Below are 22,125 nucleotides of genomic sequence, written 5' to 3'. Positions count from 1 at the left end.
ATGGATTTCCAATTAAAAAAAAAAAGTCTACTTAATTATGATAAATCCTACCAGAAAATGTCATCACACAACGTATGATAAATCCTAGCAGAAAATATAAAAAACAACAAATAATGCTGATTACATAATCAGAAACGACAAATGTCTCACGGCCAAAGTGGTCCACAGCCCACAACGCGAAATAACAAAAACCCACATTATCAGAATCAATCAAAGCAGAAAGAAAAGAAAAGAAAAGGTTTGAAGAGGAAAGGGTTCCGCTAAAAGGCAAAGAAAATCATAAACATTGGTTTAAATCTCCATTAATGAAGCTTGTAAATTAGTTTTAGAAAACCAGTAACAAAATATAATTGTATAAATGGGTAACTAAAAATTGTACCTTGCAGAGAGGGTTTCGGACTGAAATCGGCACTGTAAAGAAGATAGCAGAAACAAGAAACAGAGACGGCGTTACAGAGAGAGAGAGAGAGAGAGAGGTTTGGAGGGGTAGAGTGAATATATAAGATAAAGAGCCACGTGGACTGGGCCAGATCCGGCGGATCGCTTAAGAAGTTAAGATACGGTAACGAGCACTAGTGCTACTATGGTTTCGTTTTTGTCCACGTTGGAAGTTCTAGAATATTTTTTTGGTTAAGGTACTTCTGCTATGCTGCTGTATGGATTTCTTGTTTTTTAAAAGTTTGTTATAACTTATAACTGTGAGAACAAGATGATTAGGAAAAGGTTGGTGGTCCCGAAGTAGATCTAGTAGTTGTGCTTCGATATCTTCGATCCTTGCAACTTTGATCTTTGTATGATCTTTAAATGACCAGAAAAAATTCATGATAGAAATATATTTCACTCACACAAACCCTGCATGCAGTCCAGAATAAATATTCAGAAAAGGAAGCACAGTAGAACATAGCCAGAAGAAAGCATGCATGAACACAACAAATTTCAGTTAATTATCAGCAAAGAATCATGCCCAAGACGATTAACATTCAATGTAAATTCATCCACAAAGGAATCAAGAACCATAGAGTACGTAGACCAACCTAATGGGAAAGATAAGAAAAACTGTTAGGTAGATTGAGAAACAGAAACTACAAAATATCTTCTTAACCATCAGTCAGGACTCAGGAGTATAACCACTATAACCAACTGTTACAGAAGGAATAAGGGAAAATAACATTTTATTGCATTTCCATAGTGACACATGGCATCTCTAAAGGATTCAGATCCTCTCCATAGAGCCCATGGACCCTAGACTGATCCCACAACTGGGAGGATCTGGACACATGTCCTGAGGTCACCCCTCAGCTGTGAGATAACTCCATGGTCCATATTGATAACTAGTGATTTGTTGTCCGAACACATTGTATGGACAGCAAATCCATATTGATTACCTTGATCAATCGATCCCAAACCCCATTCTGTTTTCTTAAATTATGATTTGGTCTATAAAAAATAAAAAATAAAAGATAGATATTAGTCTGACCAAAAACTTTTAATACTCTTATCAGTCTAGTCAAGTCTTACATAAAATATATACATATATATATATATATATAAACAAATATTGGTTACCATAAAGATCGAAAAGTAACGATCAAGCAGAGCAGGTAACGAACAAGGATCGGAACACAACAGTTTGTTATGTATCTATTATATCATGAAATGGTGGAAAGGAGGAGATAGGATCCTCGAGTAGGAAAGAGGGTCGAGAGTTTATGAAGAAGAGAGAGAAAGAGAGAAGTTAATTCATAATTTCCACTTCTACGTAATTACTAATTAATTTTCATTAACATTTATAATGGGCTAGGTCGAACATGTCAAACCTAATTAATTTTCTTTAAAATTTTTTAAACTTCATAATCTTCAAACTATACCTAAAAATTCAGTAATTTAAAATGAGTTGAGAAGCTTGTTCCAATTATTAAACCATTACATAAAATTTAGAACCACTTTGGCCGAAAGATATTCTAGAAAATCCAAAGTGCGTCCCATGAGGCCAAAAATGGAATCTAGGTAAAATAAAGTCCCAAATATTTATTTTCAAACTATTTTCAAATAGTTTTTGACAGCAATGATTTTAATGATAAATTCATTTATTCACGAAGTTGGAACAAATGATATTTTGGCCTCTTTCTAGGGCCAATTCTCACTGCCATTTTGAGTAACAGTATAAATTGATTTGGTTTTGGTTTGGCTCAATTAAGTGTTGGTGTGAACCCATGTGATGTCCCTTACATTTCTTTTAAATTTACCTTATTTATCTCATGTATCTTAGCCTGTGTTTCATTTATATCCTATAGTGTTCATATAGACATTATCTTTATTAGATCATACTATTATATAAAAGCACGAAGTGGCAAATCTTTCACTTACTACTTTACCCTTTATTTTTATTTAAATTGGTACCCCTTTATTTATCTTTTTTTTATATATACAAATAAATTTCTCTATTTTCCTTCTTTTTCTTAGATTCCCCCACTTTCCTTAACTCACTTCTCTTTCCTTCTCTCCTCCAAATTCTCCTGTTGTCCACGATCTCCCCTCCTAGGTCTTATCTATACTTTCCTCCTCCTCTTTCCTTCTCTCCCACAAACTCTCCCCTCCACGATCTCCCCTCATAAGTCCTATCTATACTTTCCTCTCTCTCTCTCTCTCTCTCCAATTAACATGGTACTAGAATTTTTTTATTTTTTTTTTCCTCCTTCCACTCTCCATCTTCTCTGACTCCTTTTCTCCCCCACCCTCACCCTCACCCCCACCCTCACCCCCACACTCTCCCTCTTCCTCTTCCTCTTCCTTCGTTGTTTGTCATACTGGCTTTGCGTGGAAATATCTAGTTCGGTTCTATCTGGGGTGCTTGAAAAATTATCAGGATCTTAAAGTCACAAAGGATTATAGAAGACTTGAATTCTTACCTTCTTTTCTCCTTTTTTTTTTAATGTTATTTTTGTTCACGGTCAACATTTGTAGTGTCTTTTGGTGTGAGAATGTTTGAATCACCTACATTGGGACGGGTTGATGGCTTTCTCTAGATTTAGAGTGGATGATAGATTGGGCACAATTTTGGTCATGATTCATGAATATAATTTTTACAAAGTCTAAAGTGAAATAAAGTTTACAATCCAGAGAAAAATAATTGAGAGAGCGCTAGAGTTTTCCCCTAAGGGAAACCTATCGTAGGTAGGAGATTCAGACTCCACTTGAGGCACCTGATACTAGCATGTTATGTATTGACGAATTGGTCTAAGTACTTTTCAATAGTGTGGGAACGCCAAGAAGAAGGATTTCCGAATAAACCCCCAACAGGCAAAAGGGCTTAAGTCCCCTCTTTATTGTTTTCAAAATTTACAAGTGGATAAGAAGCCCAAAACCCACACCATTGGATAGTACTCAGAAAGACAATTTCTAAAATATATCGTACATGAAAATCGGACCACCGGATCTCCCAGAATCGCTCATGGAAGTCAAAACGGGGATCAATAAACCCGATTCGGACCCGATCTTTCCCAGGCTCACCATATTTGGATCCGCCCACGGGCCATCCAAACCCCACGTGACTACCTGATCAGCCATGGGCCTTCTACATTCTTGCCAAAAAGGAAAGGAAAAAAATACCAAAAATGGCATTTTAAGGTAACTTTGGTAACGGGTCTACCAAAATATAGGTAGACCGCTAATTTCAAATAAATAAGGCAAGAATTGGGTGTTTAAAATATGTGAAAAACCACTTTTGGAAGGTATTTCAGCCGGGCCCGTGGGAACCTACCATTTTTGGATGGAAGTCCCATGAAAAACTGACCAAGTTGGCTTTGACAGCATCCAAACGGTCTCGGTCTAAGGTGCCTTTGTCCAGTTCCCCATCCAAGAAATTAAAAGAGGGAATTGCCCTGCCTCTGCGGCATTCATCTGGGATTTTTGAAACTCCTGGTGGGCAAAGAAGTGGAGACAAATCTCATGAATAGGTTATCATTCCTCCTGTTGCCTCATTGGTTTTCATCCCAACGGTCTCAGCTCCCCCCGATCCTGAAGGAGTAAGTTCCTTTACAATCAATTTCTCCTCTCCTTTTTTTTTTTTTTTTTTTTATTAAAGAGTGGACTAATTGCTAGTTCTTTTGTAGGCCTCTCCTTCTCTTTAGGATTTCAGTGGCATGCTATCCTGCTTGAAGATCCTGAGATCTCCCAAGCCTATTCCTTCTGTGATGGTTTTAGGCGAATCCTATCGTACTCCTTCTACTATCGATCATCTGAGATCCTTGTTTCAATCTTTGGTCCACTTGTCCACGAAGGATGTTTGATAGCGTGGCCACACGGCTGACATGGAGCGTGTTGGTGATGAGCTTCTAGTGACTCCCACCTCTCTGTTAAGCAATGTGGCTTGGCAGAGCATCTAGACCTGAGCCGACTGCTTAGTAGTACTGTCCCAGGGTCATCGATCTCATAAATTCTACTGGTCCTCTCCTCAGTTAGTACAAGGAGGCTCTTTGAAGATCAATGGTAACAACAAAAATGATATCTTCCAATAGTAAACAAACTTCCATTGGAGTTTGATAACTCTTTAAAAAAAAAAGGCCAAAGCATAATGGCACACATATTTTCTCTAAGAAAGACCCTTCCCCACCTATAAGGGCTTTTGTACAATGCAACAAGAGTAACCACTGCTATATCGACAATAATTCCAAGAAGTCAAGCTAATACACTAAGAGGAAGTAGTTAACTAATCCTCTTAAATGATAACTAATTGGTTAGACACAAAAAAAATTCCCATATTAAATATCTCGCACATGTTTCGAAAGCAGAAATCGACAAATAACTTAACGTATCTAACCAGAAAAAAAAAATAGATTAATCAATTGACTATTAGCAATAAGGTTTACGATAATTGTCCTAAAAATTCAAGATGAAAAATCCCCCATAACAGCCAGTCATGAGAAGCCTTTAATGGCGGCCCAGGTTTTAGAACACAATTGTTCCTTCGGTGCTCTAATTTCATGGATTGGTTATGTTTGGAATTAATAGTGCACCACAACGGCAATTAACAAAAGAAAAAAAAAAGTGATTATACACACAAAACATAATGACTTACATGGTTCACCCCAAATGTGCTACGTCTATGGCCGAGTGTAAGGGTAACGACCATTTGGATCCTCGGATCCTCTTTCAGGCACATTTGAGGGCCCCACACCACTGCGTCCCCACTTGGAGACACATGGAGTCCTATTTCGTAGACACTCTCTTCCCTTAAGTTATTTTCTAAAAGGCATATTAGTGATGATTATTGGCTAATATTTAGGGATTGGGAAGCATAAAATTTGGGGTCACCACCTAGGGTTAGGGCCTAGGACTCGATGGGTGGGCCTAATCGATAAAGAAGGGGCCTAAATTTTGGCCTTATCTAGATATGAGGGTAAGTGTTATGTTATGGAGTTGGAAAGGTGTTAGGCACCCACTCTACTCGGTTGAACAGGTCTTCTTGCTAAATGTTTAAAAACAAATATTTTTCCCCAATTTATCCTACACCTCATGCATGGCTAAGTTATCGCTATACTACCATATATACACTTTTGCATATGGATTCAAAGTCTGCATTGTGCCAACTATGTTAGAAGATTATACATGTGCACGACCCCAGTTTCGGGTAAAGAGGGGTGGGCTCCTTTTGCTGCAGATGCAAACTTTGACGGTAGTTCCTCGGCTCAGGCTGTAGACACCCAATTTTGTCAGCTACCCTCGACAATGATGGTTTATAGGTGGTGCAGCCTAGCTTAGTGGATAGGATTACTACAGCTTAGGGTATTAATGCAAAGTTGCAGAAGTTGCTAGCAGATTGCAAGGAAGGGAAACAGAAAGATTTGGATTTCTCCTTAACCCAAGGGGGAGTTCTTAAGTTCAAGGTTGTGCAAGCCCAATGATGGTGACTTGAGAGATACTATTTTGAGAGGGGCACACAACTCTCCATACTCCTTTCACCCCGGCAACATTAAATGTACAAGGACTTGAAAAGTTCCTACTGGTGGAAAGGAATGAAGAATGATGTGGCTATACATGTGTCTAGGTGCCTGACTTGCTAGCAAGTTAAGGCAGAGAGACAGAGACCCCATGGTCTACTTCAATCACTGCCAATTCCGAAGTGGAAATGGGAGAATATTACCATGGACTTTGTCACAAGACTACCCCGCACTAGTAAGGGTATGGATGCCATTTGGGTAGTTGTTGACCGCTTAACCAAAGTAGCTCATTTCATCCCAATTAAAGTTACCTTCTCCATGGATAAGTTGGCCAAGTTATATATTGACAACATCATCCGACTACATGGTGTGCCAGTTAGCATCATCTCTGATTAAGATCCCAAGATTACTTTTAAGTTCTGGTCATGTGTGTAGAAGGTTATGGGTACACGACTGAATTTCAGCATGGCATTTCACCCACAGACCAATGGACAATCGAAGACGACTATCTAGACCTTGGAGGACCTACTTCGAGCATGTGCCCTGGACATGAGTTACAGTTGGGATGAGCATATCTCTCTTATTGAGTTCTCCTACAACAACAGGTACCAGCCCACCATCAGTATGTTTCTATAAAAAGCATAGTATGGTAAGAAAATCCAGTTGGTGAGCAACACATCTTAGGTCTAGACTTGATACAGGCCACTAGCTAGAAAGTGGGTGTGATCAGAGAGAGGATCAATGCAGCTCAGTCTAGGTAGAAAAGTTATATGGATTTTAGAAGCAATTTTCTGGAGTTTGATGTGGGAGACAAGGTATTCTTGCGGATCTCCCCAGTCAAAGGGGTAATGCGATTTGGCAAGAAGGGAAAACTGAGCCCTAGATATATGGGACCTTATGATATACTGGAGAGGATAGGACTATTGGCATACCGGATAGCTCTACCTCCGAAATTTGTGGGCACCCATAATGTCTTCCATGTATCCATGCTGAGGAAGTACATACTTGACCCAACACATGTCTTGACATATGTACCTCGTGAGTTGGATCAGGACTTTATCTACATAGATTTCCCAGAGAAGATTGTCGATCGGAAAGAACATCCTTTGCAGTCATACTGTATCCTTTGTCAAAGTGAAATGGATGAACCACCTGGAGCAAGAAGCCTCTTGGGAGCGAGACGATGAAATGAAGAAATAGTACTCCGGATTGTTTAACTTAACAGGTACGTTTAATTTTAAGGACAAAATTATTGTTAGGTGGGGGGAATGTTACACCTATGCCCTAACCCTATCTAAAATAGACTTTTGTGATAGATCTCGGACCGTAGGTGAAGAGTACCAATGAGTCTTGGCTCGCGGCAACTCATTGTAAAAGGGGAAAGGATGATCCCACTTGTTTGTGCATCTCATGCCAGTCCAACTGGAGGGGATTTAGACCTTCCAACCCTGAGCGGTAAGTGATCCCACACCTCCCTATCCGAGTCCTGGCATGTACCAAAATTACAAAAAGACCATGCATATGACCTAGGGAAACCCCTAGGGAATGGCCAAGGGGGACAGAAGGCAGTCAAGACACAGCATTGCCTTGACCACCGGAAACAGTCCAATGGAAATAGCCTGGGCTGAATTCGGTGGCCTAAGAGTCTACTGGTTGAGTTCTGATGCTCGTGGGCCCCACCGCTCACATCATGGCCAATCCCGTATGACTCCGCATACTCTCCCACACCCTTCTCTATGACTTGTACACCCTATGAGTCTAAGGAGATGGGCCCACGTGTCCCGAATGGCGGAATAACCCACTTGGACCAAACAAGTGCCCAGCCAAATGGACCTTAGGTCCATGACTTACTATAAACGGGGAAGTGAGTTCATTTCTCACTTCCCATCTTGTCCAAAACGTGGGAAGGAGATAAGAGAGGAGAGAAAGGAAGGAAAAGAAGAAGAAGAAGAGGGAAGAAGCTCACCTTGGCTCTCGGTATCACACCTTGTTGCCCATTCTCAGTGCAAGCATGGGAAGAGGGAAAGGAGTCAAGCCAAGTTTCATTAACTAGAGCTCTGTCCAGCTTGCAAGCCACACAGGAGTTGCCAGATCTTCTATTGTGCCAAGAGAATTTGGCTCCAGACCATCTGAGATCATTAAGGCCAGATCATCAATATAGTCATTGAAGGAGTCAACTGCGTGATGATCCATGGGATTTCCTCCGTGCTTCTCATGACTAAATCGGATGACATTAAAGTCACCCGTAATACCCAAGCCTGGAGTCAGTGAGAGGACAAAAGAAGTGGAGAACGAACCAGAGACTAGATCTACAGGGGGCAAGATTATGGGCATAGATGATAGAGAGGTAGCAGATGTGGGCCCCAGAGGGGTGGGAGATGGATAGGTGAATGGCTTGAGCGGAGGAGGAAATGGCATTAATGAGAAGGGAATAGGGTCCTAGAGAACCCAAATTTGGCCATTGGGGCTATGAAGATAATTAGTGACGTGAGACCAGGATGGGACGATAGAGGAGATGATACGCTGGGCATTCTCTTCAAGAACTCTGGTTCTAGGAGGCAGCAAAGATTAGAGTGGGAGGAATGGATACGGTTTCTAATTTCAGCTTGCTTGGACGAGGAGTTTAGTCCTCGAACGTTCCAAATGGTCCAGGGGATCATTGGGAACAAGGAGAGGAGGGCAACAATTGCTCCGAAGAGCGGGGTGAAGAGAGGTCGAAGAGGAGTTTCAGAGGGATGCCCTTCGGGTGTATCCAATAACCGGAGAGGAGACAGGGATAGGGTTGGTTTTGGGTTTGGTGGAGGATTTGGAAGGAATGGTTTTTTTCTTCTTAGATGGTTTCGGTAGGGGAAGATGAGAAGGGGAATTGATTTCAGCTAGAATAGGGGTGCGGGTTAAGGATGTGTTAATGGGAGAAGAACAATCATTGGTCGAGACCAAACTAGTGCCAAATGTAACCTCCGAGATACCAACAGAAGTCGTCAGGGCATCAAGCGGATGTGGGGAGGCCGTTGAGGCAGCCAAAATCTGATAGGAGTGCACATCGAGAGCAGGGCCAAGAGATTGGCAAGTCAAAGGATCCAGGCCTAGGACAGGACGTCCACGGCCATCCAAATTGTAAGTGGAGATGCGTGCGGGGGGAGTGATGTTGAAGTTGCTGATGGAGCTCGATCAGTAAGGGCCTTCCAAGGCCAGAACGGCAAAATGGGCATCAGGCTCCAGCAAGGCCAATGTCCCAGAGGATTGATGTTCCAAAGGGATTATGGTCGAAGGGGTTAAGAGCCCAATAGCCAGCGAATAGAACAAAGTATCAATTGTTGGAGGAGCGGCGTCAAGGCATAGACCTTCCAAGGTCGGCGAAGGCAGGGGGCCAGGAGAGCAGCATGAGGTTAGCGATGAAGAAGAAGCCGGCACACGGACGTCCGAAGAAGAGATTGTAGACGATTGGCCTTCGAGGATAGCACAATCAGAGTTGCAGACAGTAGAGAAGTCGTGAACCAACGCGCAGGAGGCGAGCGAAGAAGACGGGTTCGGGTTAGAGGGCAGGGTTTTAGATGGAGTTTGAGAAGTGTTGGGTACGGTAAATGGGTTGGATAAGGTGGATTTAAGGTGGGGAGATGGTTAGGTGGGTGAGTTGGGCCTGGGCCAAAGAGATGGCCAGACTGGTTGTATAGATTCTTGGGGTAAAGGGGATGGTCTTTGGGAAACTTAGAGAAAGTGTTAAGGAGCTGGATCGGAAGAAATGGTTTAAGAGGGTAAAATGTAGAACCCGATTCAAAGGGTTCCACGGAGTTAAAAGGCAAGGTAGCAGGGGGCTTGAGGCAGTAGGGACAGAGGTCGAGGACATCTGAGAAACACGAATGTGGAAACCTTCGAGGAGAGGGAGAAGAGGTGGCAAGGAGGAGACAATGGTTGCAAACGAAAAGGTAGGAGAGGCAGAGGAAGTCTGCAAGCCAGGAGGAGGCAAAAAGGAGAGATTGGATCCATCGCCATCAAGATTCTCGAGATCCAAGAATCGGTTTTTACCAATGGTCGCAAGCAACCCAGAGGAACCAGCAGTCCGAGCAGAGTTTCCCTCAGAGGTGATAGCAGCGATCGTGATTTTTTACTGTGGCCTGAGCTCAGGGACTCCAGAGTTGACAGGGCCGATGGCGAAGGAGCTCTTGGTGCTATTTGTATTATTATTATTTTTTTTTCTTTTTCTTTGGACCAAGAACTCAGAGCCATCAGATATCATCAGAAGAGAGGAGTTGGCCATAGGCGTTGCGTCGGTACCCATTGAGGAAGAGTTCTTTCCACAAGCAGCAGTTGCGTGACCGAAGCAATTACAAGTGGAACAGGAGGGAGGCCTCCAGTCGTAGCGCTCCTCTTGAACAGGAGTAACCTTCACCGTCGATTACAGTAACAGAGGAGGGGAGCGGCTGGCTTGCTTGGACCACGATGCAGGTTCTGGCGAAAAACAATCTATCCATTATTTTGGTTCTCTTGTCGGAGTAGAGAGGTTTTCCGTTGATGGATCCGATCAGGCTCAAACCAATGGGGCACCAAAAGTGCAAAGGGAGGTTGGGGAGAGAAATCCACAGGGGAATGGAGGAAAGGGCAGAACAATTGAAGGAGATATGTTGATCCCATTGTCGTAGGAAGATAGGCTTCTTCCCGACGAACTAGGGGCCACCGTCCAAGGCAAAGGATTTGTCCAAGCGGGATGAGAAATCAAAAATAAAGGTACCATTCTCCAGAAAAAAGGCAGAGAGGGTACCTGAAGGTTTCCATTGCTTGGAAAGAGAAGCTTTGACCAAGGGGAAGGGGGGGCAACTGCCAATGAAGGAACCACTGATACAGTTGCTCCGTCGGAGGATTTCTGAGTCAAGAAGCCCTAAAGGACATAGTCCTACAGGGGAGGAGTTAAGGGAGGACGGAGGGAAGAAGGAGAGGGAGTGGCCAGTGGATAGAGGCAAGGGTGAAGGGGAGGAAATGGTTGTAGTGGGAGGGTGAACAGGAGAGGAGCTGACAACGGTGTTCCAGGGTCTGGTAAGAGAGGAAAGAGAGGAAGGAGGAGGTGTCAGGGAGAGGATAGAGGAGATTGGATCAACAGGTTCGAGGATAGGACTGGAGAGGGCGATAGCAGGTTCAGAGCAGGGGTGGGGGCCTACGGCAGGAGCCGCCGGAGGGGGAGAAGGCATGGTTTAGGCGGGCATGGTTCTCCAACCTAATTCATTCTATCATTACTGGATCCTGTTTGATTTTTTATGACTTGATGTGGCTTAACGTTGATTTTTTATGACACAAGGATATGTAGCATACTAAATAATGTAAAAAAATAATAAAAATAAAAAATAACATTTGGTCACCTCAAGGCAGGTGCTTTGTCGTCTAAGCGCCTTAGGCAGATCTCCAATGCCTTGGTTTGTCTTAGTGCCATGACAACTATGGTTTTTGGCCCTTAATAACTCAAGCTTTTAAGATAAGTGGTTGTAACAGTCCACACAAATGGAGAATGTTTTATATGTTTCATACAAATTTGGATATTCAACAATTATTACATCGCATTATGTGTAATACACCAGACCAGTACTTGTTAATAAAATATTATTAGCTTTTAAGATCCAATATAAAATACATAAGCTCTACAACGGATATAGAACATAACCTGTGAAGAGAATTTGCAGTCAGTTGCACTTCTTCGATCTCCATTACACCTCTGTGTCTCCTCCGGAATGTCTCAAAAAGTTCATCTCTTATAGACAGAAGCTGTTGAATGACACTAAGGGAATCAGTAAAGAGAACCTATAATTTAATTGCTTTTCATGTCCAATAAAATAAAATAAGGGTTAAAAAGAAGCCAGTCAATCAATTAAAAGGAGATGCAGCACAAATGGGGAAAGTAATACATAAAATGATCATTTTCACGTTGACAATGACAGATTTTACCATGAAAAGAATGAATGTATACTTTTTTTTTTTTGGTTGAAAGAATGAATGTATATGCATAATATAGGAATGCCAGGAAAGTTGACCAGGTTGATACAAACCCAAACTTCACATCAGGCTAGAGCTTTATTGATGCAGTTGCATGTGCATGTGACCCAATTGGAAACCAGACTGAAACAAACTCGTCCCAAACCTGGATTCTGGTCCAACAAGGGTTGATAGGGCTTTTATATTTATTTGGGGTTATTTCTGTGATTTGAATTTTATTTCGAATAGGGAAGCTAGATAATGATAGGATCACAGGAGAGAAGTTTCCGGTTTTAAATTTCATTAGGAATCCTTGTTTAAGTTATCTTCATATTTTGAAAGATTCTTTAAATGTAAGTCTACCCCATTCCTGTCGATTCAAATTGAATGAATTGAAGAAACTATGAGTTTTTCTGTGGTGTGCTAAGGGAAATAAATATACAAATCCAACAGTAAATAGAAGACTACTCACAAAGCCCTACAAGGCTACACCTCACCCCACCTCCCCTCTCCCAAAAAAAAAAAAAAAAATGAGTGGTTAAAATAGGCATCCAAAATCTAAACTAACAAACCATGCAGGTCGAGCAAAGTACATATCCAATGCTTGATACTAAAAATTCCAAAAAAAAAAAAAAGAAGAAGAAAGAAAGAAAAGAAAAGAAAAGAAAAGAGAGAAAGAAAGAAAAAGAAGGAAGAAGAAAAGAAAAAAGCCACCTCTTTCACATAATGGTGTAATGTCAAAAGCAAGAAATATAAAGTTAACTCAAACACGTATATGAGAAAATAAATAACAAAATACTACCGGCTGCTCTACATGATCATTCCAAAAACCAATTGTCGAATCCCTTGCTTCACAAATCCAGTTGTCAATATCAGAGCTTCCCATCAAACTACTATGACGTAGGAGCCACACTGAACAAACCGTGAGGCCAACTGCTCCACATGTATAACGAAACCAGTATCTAGTCATTCTCCTTGGTTTTTGGTACCTTGGAAACTTAATAGAGAAGAAAAGCAGCATCATGTCAACTTGTTAAAATTAACAGAACTAGGATACAATTTCACAGGAGTATAATTCTAGAAGCATAACTCTCTGCTATAACAAATATTGAGATCTCGGGAAAGTGAACAGTAATTACAGAAAAACCAGTAATTCCAAAAGATAAATAATATTTGAGTTCTACGAAGAGACATTGGTGAAAGCTGAATGGAATAACACTCACAAGAAAGTGTAGCAGATTGAAAACAAAATCTCCCCCAGAGAGGGGAAAAATAGAAGTCTAGCAAGCACTGCATTGTTCACTGTCATCATATACTAGTTTTTTGGGGATATTGAAGATGTTAGCTTTAGTCTAACCAACTAATTAAATCAAATATGAAGTCACAATTATTGAACAATATCAACCAACACTAGGATAAATTGAGCGCAATTAATTATCACGTCAAATAAGTAGGTGAGAATGTCAAGAGGAACAAGGAGGAGGAGCAAGATATTAAGCATCATTCTTTTGAGACACCTGCTACTCTTACACTCTTTAACTAGCACTGCAACAACATTCTAGTACCATTGGACTGAGGAACTGATAAACCTAAATCCGGAAGTAAGACCTACATAACAAACTCTCAAGTTCAGAAGGAACCTATACAGTTCATTCCTCCAAATTATTGTAACTTCAAATAATCAATTAAAGAAAGTTTCTTACCAACATTTTCCTTTCCACCAAAGAAGTTGCAAGGGGCTAAGCAATGTGAAGAACTTGTGACATTTGGCTGCTTGAATGACCTCATGACCTCCGCCATCCCTCCCCCTTCCTCCTCCTCCTCCTCCTCCTCTCCCTCAGCATCCTCCAACCGTTCCCCTGGTCTCCATGCTCCGACTATCCCTCATCCCTCAAACCATCCCTCCTCCCATTCCCTGCCAGAACCTCCTCTCCCTCCTGCAACCAAATCCTGAGCCTCTTGTCTTAAACCTAAGACCCCCACTCTAAATCTGACCTTTCCCTGCACTTTGTCCCTCCCACCATCCTCAGTGGTAAGAAACTTGGCCACTGCCCAGCGGGTTTTCTTGATGAAATTTCTAAGTGGAGATTTTGCCTAGTGGGACACTTCCTTGGTGGCCATCCACCCTTCCCAATAATGAAAAGCTCCCTATCCAAGCAATGGAAAGTCCAAAGTTCCCTGGATACTCATCTTCTGGAAAATGGTGTCTTCCGGTTTAACTTCTCTTATGAGCGGGACATGCTGAAAGCTCTTCAAAGCGATCCGTGGCAAATCAGAAACAAACCGATCTTCCTTCGCCAATGGGATCGGTACATGGAACTCCACAAAATTGACTACTGCTCCATCCCCCCTTGGAGGGCCCTCCCCAACCTCCCTCTCCACTTTTGCAGTGAAAGGGCCTAAGAATTATTGGGTCAGTGGTTGGAACTCCGCTGTACACAGATATTAGAACCAGAAGAACGCAAAGGCTATCTTATGCCCGTATCTGCATTGAAGTCTCGGCTGAACTTATCCCCCTGCCTCAATGGTTATGGATGATGAAGGGCACTCCTTTCATCAAGAAATTTCATATGATTAGATCCCTCCCCACTACTCGATCTGTAAGGTTTTCGGCAACAACTCAAAGAACTGCTCTAATATCTTGCCGCCTCCTCCAAAAGGAAGAATGGAAATCCCCTCTTCCATAGGTACTCATCATGAGAACCCAGTGCTAAAAGTCGAAGCTTCATCGGACTCGAGAAGCCCTGATCTTGGCTACCTTTCTTAGCACCTGCTCTATCCCCCTATTAGAATATTTGTATTAGGGGTACGTTAGGAACTGTCTTATGTTTTTTTTTTTTTTTGGATGAATAAATAAATTCATTACCAAGAGGGGAAGAATATACACGGGCAAAAAAGGGGTGAGAGGAGCTAGACAAGGCTAGCAAACAACAAAAAACCAAAATACAACCAACTAGATCCAAAACCAGATCATGCCAAAGAAAAGGATCCTAGCAAAACCCAAAAAAAGGGGGGACAACAATAGCGAGGGCTAAGGATGGGTAATGGTGTCAATATGAAGATTCCAAGAGGTAATGACATGACTGTTCTTGGCGGAATTGGGCACTGGCCTATGGGGAAGGGACTGGATTTTGGAGGTAACATCAAAGGAGATGGCTTTCCAAATCTTGTCCAGGGAACGGGAGTTGGAAGACCATCTGCGGACGTTCCTCTCCATCCAGATATGATTTATCGTAGCAGAGAAAGCTAACCTCCCAATAGTGTCATAGATATAGGGTCCTGAGAAGGTCATGTCAATCCCAATCCACTCTCTATCAAAAGGAAGATAGGCCTCGAGGATGGCCAACATTTGGAGAGGACCAATTTCCAAATGGAGTTGGAAATGGGGCAAGAGAAGAAAAGATGGGGGATGTCTTCAGAGCCATGAGGACATAAGCAGCAGGAAAGGGGAACAGAGATATGGTGGTGGATGAGAAAGGCTTGTGTAGGGAGGCAGTTGGAGAAACATCTCCAAAGAGTAAGGAAGTGGCAGGGAATGTGACCTTTAAACCAAACAAGGTTATGTGAAGGGACCACAGGACCAGAGGATCTAATAAAGAACCAAGCCAAGGCAGAAGAGAAATTCCCATTGGATGAATAAGTCCAAGTGCATTTATCATCTCTACCACGGTGACCAAGAGGGAGAGGAGGGAGGGAGGACCAGAGGTCAAGAAGGGGTGGAGCTGAGTAAGGAGGGGGCCAGCCACCCAGAGGGGACATAATACTGGAAATAGTGGCAAATTTGGAAATACCAAAGGAGTAGATGGTTCTAAGGGACACTAAGGAGGCAAGGATACCGGCTGGGTGCCAAGGATCCATCCACAAGGAAATTGTTTGACCATTGCCAATGGAGAAGAAGATGGCATTGAGGGCTAAGGGCTGAAGAGAGAATTTTCCTCCAGATCCATGAACTATCCAGAGGGACAAATGTAGTCCAGAGGGAGTGATGCTTGAGGTGATAAGAGTGAATCTAGTCGACCCAAATGCTCTTTTGCCTGGAAGCAATTCTCCAAATGAGCTTAAGAATCCCTGCACAATTGACATCTTTTATCCTTCTAATGCCTAGACCACCTTCGGTCTTGGGGAGGCAGACCTTGCTCCAGTTGAGAGGATGGAGAAACCTGGAGGTATCCATCCCCTTCCAAAGGAAGGAGCAGAATATGCTTTCAATGGTTTTGATGATGGCAGCAGGGAGGGAGTAGACACCAGACCAATAGATATATAGGGATTGAAGCACCGATCGGATGATGGTTAGGCGGCCTGCATAAGAGAGCAGCTTGCCTTTCCAGAGCTAGAGCTTTTTTCTCAGGTTGTCATGCAAAGGGGAGCAATGATGGGAGGAGAGCCTAAAGGAGATGAGAGGGAGACCCAGATACTTAATAGGAAGGGACTCCAAGGAGAACCTAGTTAAGCTAAGGAGATGGTCCTGGGAGGCAGAGGTGACTCCAGGGAGGAAGAGGTAAGATTTGAGCAGGTTAATACGGAGGCCAAAGAGAGTCTCAAAAGGATCTAAGAGAATCCATTGATGTCATCTGCAAAAGCAAGATGGGTGAGAAGAGGAGATTTGCATTTCGGAATGGGAGTGATTACGTGGAGGTCCGTGGCAGACTAGATGGACCTAGAAAGGACCACCAGGGAGAGGGAGAAGAAAAAGGGAGAGAGAGGGCATCCTTGTCTAATTCCTCGCCCAAGAGGGAAATAGCTGACCGGGCTGCCATTGACAAGGACGGAGAACATGGCAGAGGAAATATAGTAGTGGATCCAATGAATAAAGGAAAGGGGAAAAGACATAGTAAAGAGGACTTTGGATATGAAGTCCTAGCTCAAAGTATCAAAAGCCTTGTGGATGTCAATCTTAAGAAGGGCAACAGAGGAGTGAGATTTGTGGTCAAATCCTCAAACAATCTCATAACAAAGCATAATGTTGTCAGCGATACTCCTACCCGCTATGAAAGCCGATTGGTTAGGGCTGACCAGGATGTCAATGATTTTTTTGATTCTGTTGGAGAAGATTTTGGCAACAAATTTGTAGATCAAATTACAAAGAGAGATTGGTCTAAAGTCATTCATGACGATCGCCCCTTCCTTTTTGGGAATGAGACAAAGGAAGGTGTGATCAACCCCACGGATCTGGTTAGGATTGAGAAAGAAGCTACGGACAGCATGGATAAGATCTAGACGCACAATGTTCTAGCAAGAGGAGAAGAATCCCATGTTGGGGCAAAAAACCGATTGAGGAGAATGAAGGATACTCTGGAAGTGGGAAACAACCTCGGCTTTGATGTCCTCAGGATTGAGGATCTCAATGCCAGAAGAGGAGATGAGCTTGGGGATGGAGTTCGCATGTTGCGAGCCTTGAGAGATCTGTGAAAGAAGGCTGTGTTCGAGTCTCCAAGCTCAAGGCATTTGATACGGGCTTTCTGGCAGAGAAAGCTTTCCTCTTGGTTCAAAAGCAGGGAGAGTTCCGAAGTCGTGGATTTTTCCTAAGCAGCAAGAGAAGGGTTAAGGAGATCGGTCTGGATCCTGGCTTGGATAGAGGTGAGCCGATCCCGACAGAAGGAGACACGAGAAGAGATATTTCCAAAAGTAGAAGAATTCCAAAGCTTAAGGGAGACTTTGACATTCTTGAGTTTTTTGACAAGGGCAAGGAGTGGGGAGAGGGAAGGGTTAATCGGAGTGTTCCAAGCATCTCTCACTAAGGGAATGAAATTAGGGTGAGAGATCCACATGTCAAAGAACTTAAAGGGTTTATGGCCAAAGGAGCAGAATGGAAGGACATGGATGGAGATAGGGTTGTGGTCAAAGATCCCCGGGAGCTCAAAACATACATGAGAAGAGGGGAAGGACTAAAGCCAAGCTTCATTGACTAGAGCTCTATCCAGCTTACAAGCCACATGGAGGTTACCAAATCTTTTGTTATGCCAGGTGAGTTTGACTCCCGACCATCTGAGATCATTAAGGCTGAGATCATCAATACACTCATTAAAGGAATCTACTGTTTGGTGATCAATGTGATTACCTCTATACTTCTCACAACTGAAACGGATGACATTGAAATCACCCGCAACACCCCAAGGGCTAGGATCTGTGAGGTGACTAAGGGAGCAGAGTTATGTCCAAAGGGACAACCTGCGAGGGGCAAGATTATGGGCATAGATGATAGAGAGATACCAAATGTGGGCTCCGGAGGGATGAGAGATGGAGAGGTAGATGGCTTAGGCAGAGGAGGAGATGGTTGTGATGAGAAGAGAATTGGGATTCTAAAGGACCCAAATTCTGCCTTTAGGACTATAGAGGTAATTAGAGATGCGAGACTGGGATAAGGCAATGGAGGAGATTATACGTTGGGCATTCTCTTTAAGAACCCTTGTTTCAAGAAGGCAGCAGAGATTGGATAGGGAGGAACGAATGCAAGTTCTAATGTCAGCTTGCTTAGACGAGGAGTTGAGTCATCGAACATTCCAAATGGTCTAGGGGATCATTAGGAACGAGAAGAAGAGGACAACAATTGCTCCAAAGAGCAGTGATGAATAGTTGCCAGAGAGGAATTCCTGAGAGAGGTTCACCGAGAGGAATTCCTGAGAGAGGTTCACCGAGTGTACCCAATGAAAGGAGAGGTGACAAGATTTGGATTGACTTTGGGTCTGGAGATGGATTTGGTATAGGAGGAAATGGTTTTCTTCTTCCTTTTTTTTTTTTTTTATGGCTTTAGTAATGGAGGCTGGCCAAGGGGGGATGGTTTTAACTGAGACAAAGGAATGGGATAAGGAAGGGGTAGTAGGGGTAGGGTGGGGGAAGTCCACAACATCACAAAGAATGGTCGAATCAACATCGTGAAGAGCTGTTCCAATAGGATTTGTGGCAGCAACTGAAGTAGGCAAGGGAGCCAGGTTCGCTGACAAGGTAGTCAAGTTGTGTTTGAGACGCACTGTGGTATAATTATCTGAGGCCCGAAAATCCAAAAGCACTGGGACAAAGGCAAGGAGCCTAGAGCCATTGGAGACAGGGCAATTGAGAGTGTTCTGAGTTCCGGAGGAAGAATCAGCAGTGATGGCGGTGTTGACCAGGTTGGGGCCTTCCAAGGCAAAATCGACTACTGGGCTGGAGGACTCCATCAAGACTAAGGCTCCAAGGAAAGGCGAGACCCCCTGAGAAGCCGTGGTCACAGATGGAGTTCACAAGCCTACAACGAAGAAGCAGCAACGGCGGGCTTCTGAGGAGTGGCAAAGACAGAGGGGCCTTCAGAGGCCAGCGGGGGCAGAGGCCCAAGAAAGCAGGTTAGGATGCCAAAGGAAAGGTAGCAGACAACCGAGAGGGGTCAATGCAAGCAGTCACTTTGGACGGGGGAGCCATCGTGAACCAGGGTGCAGGTGATGGGCGAGGAAGAAGAAGGTTTCAAGTTCAAAGGTGGAGTGGTTGGTGGGTGCGGTAAGTGGGTCAGGCGAGATGGAGCAGTGGGTAGGTGGGTGGTCGGGTTGATGAGATGGAGCAAATAGGTGGCCGGGTTAATTATAAAAGTTCCCCAGGTAAACAGGATGGTCCATCGGGAATTTTGAAAAAGTGTTGAGAAGCTGAATGGAAAGAAATTTGTTTAAAGGGTAGAAGGTTGAACCCAGTTCAGGAGGGTTCGAAGGGGTTAAAGGAGTTTCAGAAGGAGTTAAGAAGGTACGGGGATCAAAGAACGAGGAAGGGTTTCAAGCATATAAGAGGAAACCATCGGGAAGGGGGAGCAAGGGTGGCAGGGAAGAAGCAAAAGAAACAGGCAAAAGGGTCATAATAGAGGTGGAGCAAGACGGCAACCCATAGGAAGGCAGAAGAGAGATCAGATCCATCAACGTCAAGCTTCTCAAGATCCGAGAATCAGTTGTTACCAGGGATTTTGAAGAACCGACAGTCCAAGCAGAGCCTTTCTCGAAGGCGGATACAACGGTTAATTGCTCTGACGAGGGACGACTGAGCTCAAGGAGGCTCTGATTTTCAAAGGCGATGATGCTATTATTCTTATTATTAATTTTTTTTTCTTTTTCTTTGAATCGAGAACTCAGTGTCGTTCAGTTCCAGCGGCAAAGAGGCATTCGTCTTTGGCAGAGCATGAAGACCGTCAAAAGAAGGGTTCTTTCCACAGGAAGTTGTCGAGTGACCGAAGCAATTGCAATGGATACACGAAGGAGGCCTCCAATCGTATCTCACCTCCCGGATGGAGTGGTCTTCACCATCGATTACAGTCACGGATGAGGGGAGAGCCTGGTTTGCTTGGCTTCGAAACAAATTCTGGCGAAGGACAACATGTCCATTATCTTTGTTTGCTTTTCTGAGTAAAGGGGCTTGCCGATGATGGATCCAATCAAACTCAACCCGATGGGGCACCAGAAGTGAAGAGGGAGGTTGGGGAAGGTAACCCAAAGGAGGATCGAGGAGAGGACAGAGCAGCTGAAGGAAGTGTGTTGATACCATTGTTGCAGAAAGATTGGTTTCTTCCCAACGAACCATGGGCCACCATCCAAGGCGAAAAACTTGTCCAGAGAGGAGAAATCAAAAATGAAGGTACCATTTTCCAGCACAAAAGTGAAGAGAGTACCCAAAGGGTTCAACTGCTTAAGGAGAGAAGCTTTGACTAAGTGGAACCGGAGGGGGGGGGCCACTGCCAATGGAGGAGCCAACAATACAGTTGCTCCATCGAAGGATTTCGGAGTCAAGTAGTCCAGGCGGGCAGAGCCCAACAGGAGTGGAATTGAGAGAAGGTGGATTGAAGGTGAAGGAGTGGCTGGCGGAGGGGAGGGATTGGGTTGCAGCAGGGGTGGAGCTGGCTACTACGATGTTCCAAGGTCTGCTAAGAGGAGCGGGTGCAAGAGGAGGTGGAAGGAGGGAGGGGCTAGAGTCAACGGAGTCATGGTCAGAGCAGGAACGTGTGCCACCGGGGGCGGCGTGAGTATGGGTTAGTCAGACATGGGATTCTCAGGTCGGGGGAGTTTAATCAATTACTTCTTATTACTTAGTAGTAAGTTTGATGTTTCTCTTGCCAATGGAACTATCTTATGTTAAGTTGTCCTTATATGTAATTTTTTTTTAGTTTCCTTATTTCTCTTTTACCTCCCTTAGGGAGGAAAATGTAATTTCCTAAAACATTATTTGAATCTAATATTAGTGAGATGAGCAAGAGCTCATTCATGTTTTGCTCTCACTCCCTCTTGTTCTCTCATCTTCTCTCGTTCTTCCTTCCTCTCTTCTCTCTTCTTCCCTCATCTCTAACCCCAGTCTTCTGTATTTCTAACTTGGTAGCAGAGCTTGTACAAGGGTTTGAGAGTCGATCAAGCATCCCGATTTCATTCTTTAAGTCTCATTTGGAACCCTAGAAGCAAAGGGGTCAATTAGAGGCTATACTATGTAAGAAAAGTATACAACAAGACCTAATGGAGTTCTAGAATTCACTTGGAGATAGTTGGAGGGAGCTTGAAGGACTACAAAGACCATTTAAAGTCCAAACTGAGAAGACTGCTTCCCAGGTTTACCGCCAGCCAGTTTTTCTCTTCCCTATTTCTCTCTCCTCCAAAAACCTTGTTGGATAGGGTCGCGCAAGGGTCTTATATGATCCCTCCAAACCTCAGTTGTTGATTTTTGGGATGAAGGAGCATAACTCCATCTACCACTTGGTTCCAGGTACCCCTTTTTTCCCTTGTTTTGGTTTGTGTCTGGCCTATATAGCTGGTAGTGAAGTTGTTGGTTCCATTTGTTAGATGAGCTCTACCCTATGATGCTTGTATGTGAGTTTTGGATGAAGCTCTACAGTTGGAAGTGAGTTTGGTTGATGTTTTATGAAGATTTCATGCCTTTTTTGCTTGCTGGAAGTTTTTTTCTCGAGTTCTGAGAAGACAATATTTGGGACTTGTGTATCCCCTTTGGTTTGGATCTCCATTGGTGTTGTTTGCGGAGTATCCTTACATTATGTTTGATCTCACGGAACCTCTGGAAGCTACATCGGGTAGGTCGAATAGTACCATCCCCAGTTTGATTGTCTTTGACAATCCTAACACCCAGATTTCTCTTGTGAAGTTGGATAGTACCAACTACTTCGATTTGTCACTCTGTGAAGCTGTCCCTGCGAAGAGGGAAACTAGGGTATATTACTGAGGCTATCAAGGCTCCCGCTATCACAGACCCAGGGTACCAGAAATGGGAGACAGCAAACTCC

The 22,125-nt window shown here is 43.5% G+C and overlaps 1 protein-coding gene across 1 annotated transcript in view; it reads right to left on the bottom strand.

Annotated features, from left to right (window-relative positions):
* Positions 1-22,125, bottom strand: part of LOC122071770 (protein DGS1, mitochondrial) — a gene marked incomplete at its 3' end in the record, with an annotated part of 136,065 nt that overhangs the window by 82,855 nt on the left and 31,085 nt on the right. The window contains 2 exon segments of the mRNA XM_042636175.1: positions 11,590-11,690; positions 12,700-12,894. Coding sequence (XP_042492109.1) covers positions 11,590-11,690; positions 12,700-12,894 — 296 coding nt within the window.

Source organism: Macadamia integrifolia, unplaced genomic scaffold (genome assembly GCF_013358625.1).
Source record: "Macadamia integrifolia cultivar HAES 741 unplaced genomic scaffold, SCU_Mint_v3 scaffold_81A, whole genome shotgun sequence".
NCBI lineage: Eukaryota > Viridiplantae > Streptophyta > Magnoliopsida > Proteales > Proteaceae > Macadamia > Macadamia integrifolia.
This window is presented reverse-complemented; position numbering and strand designations above follow the sequence as displayed.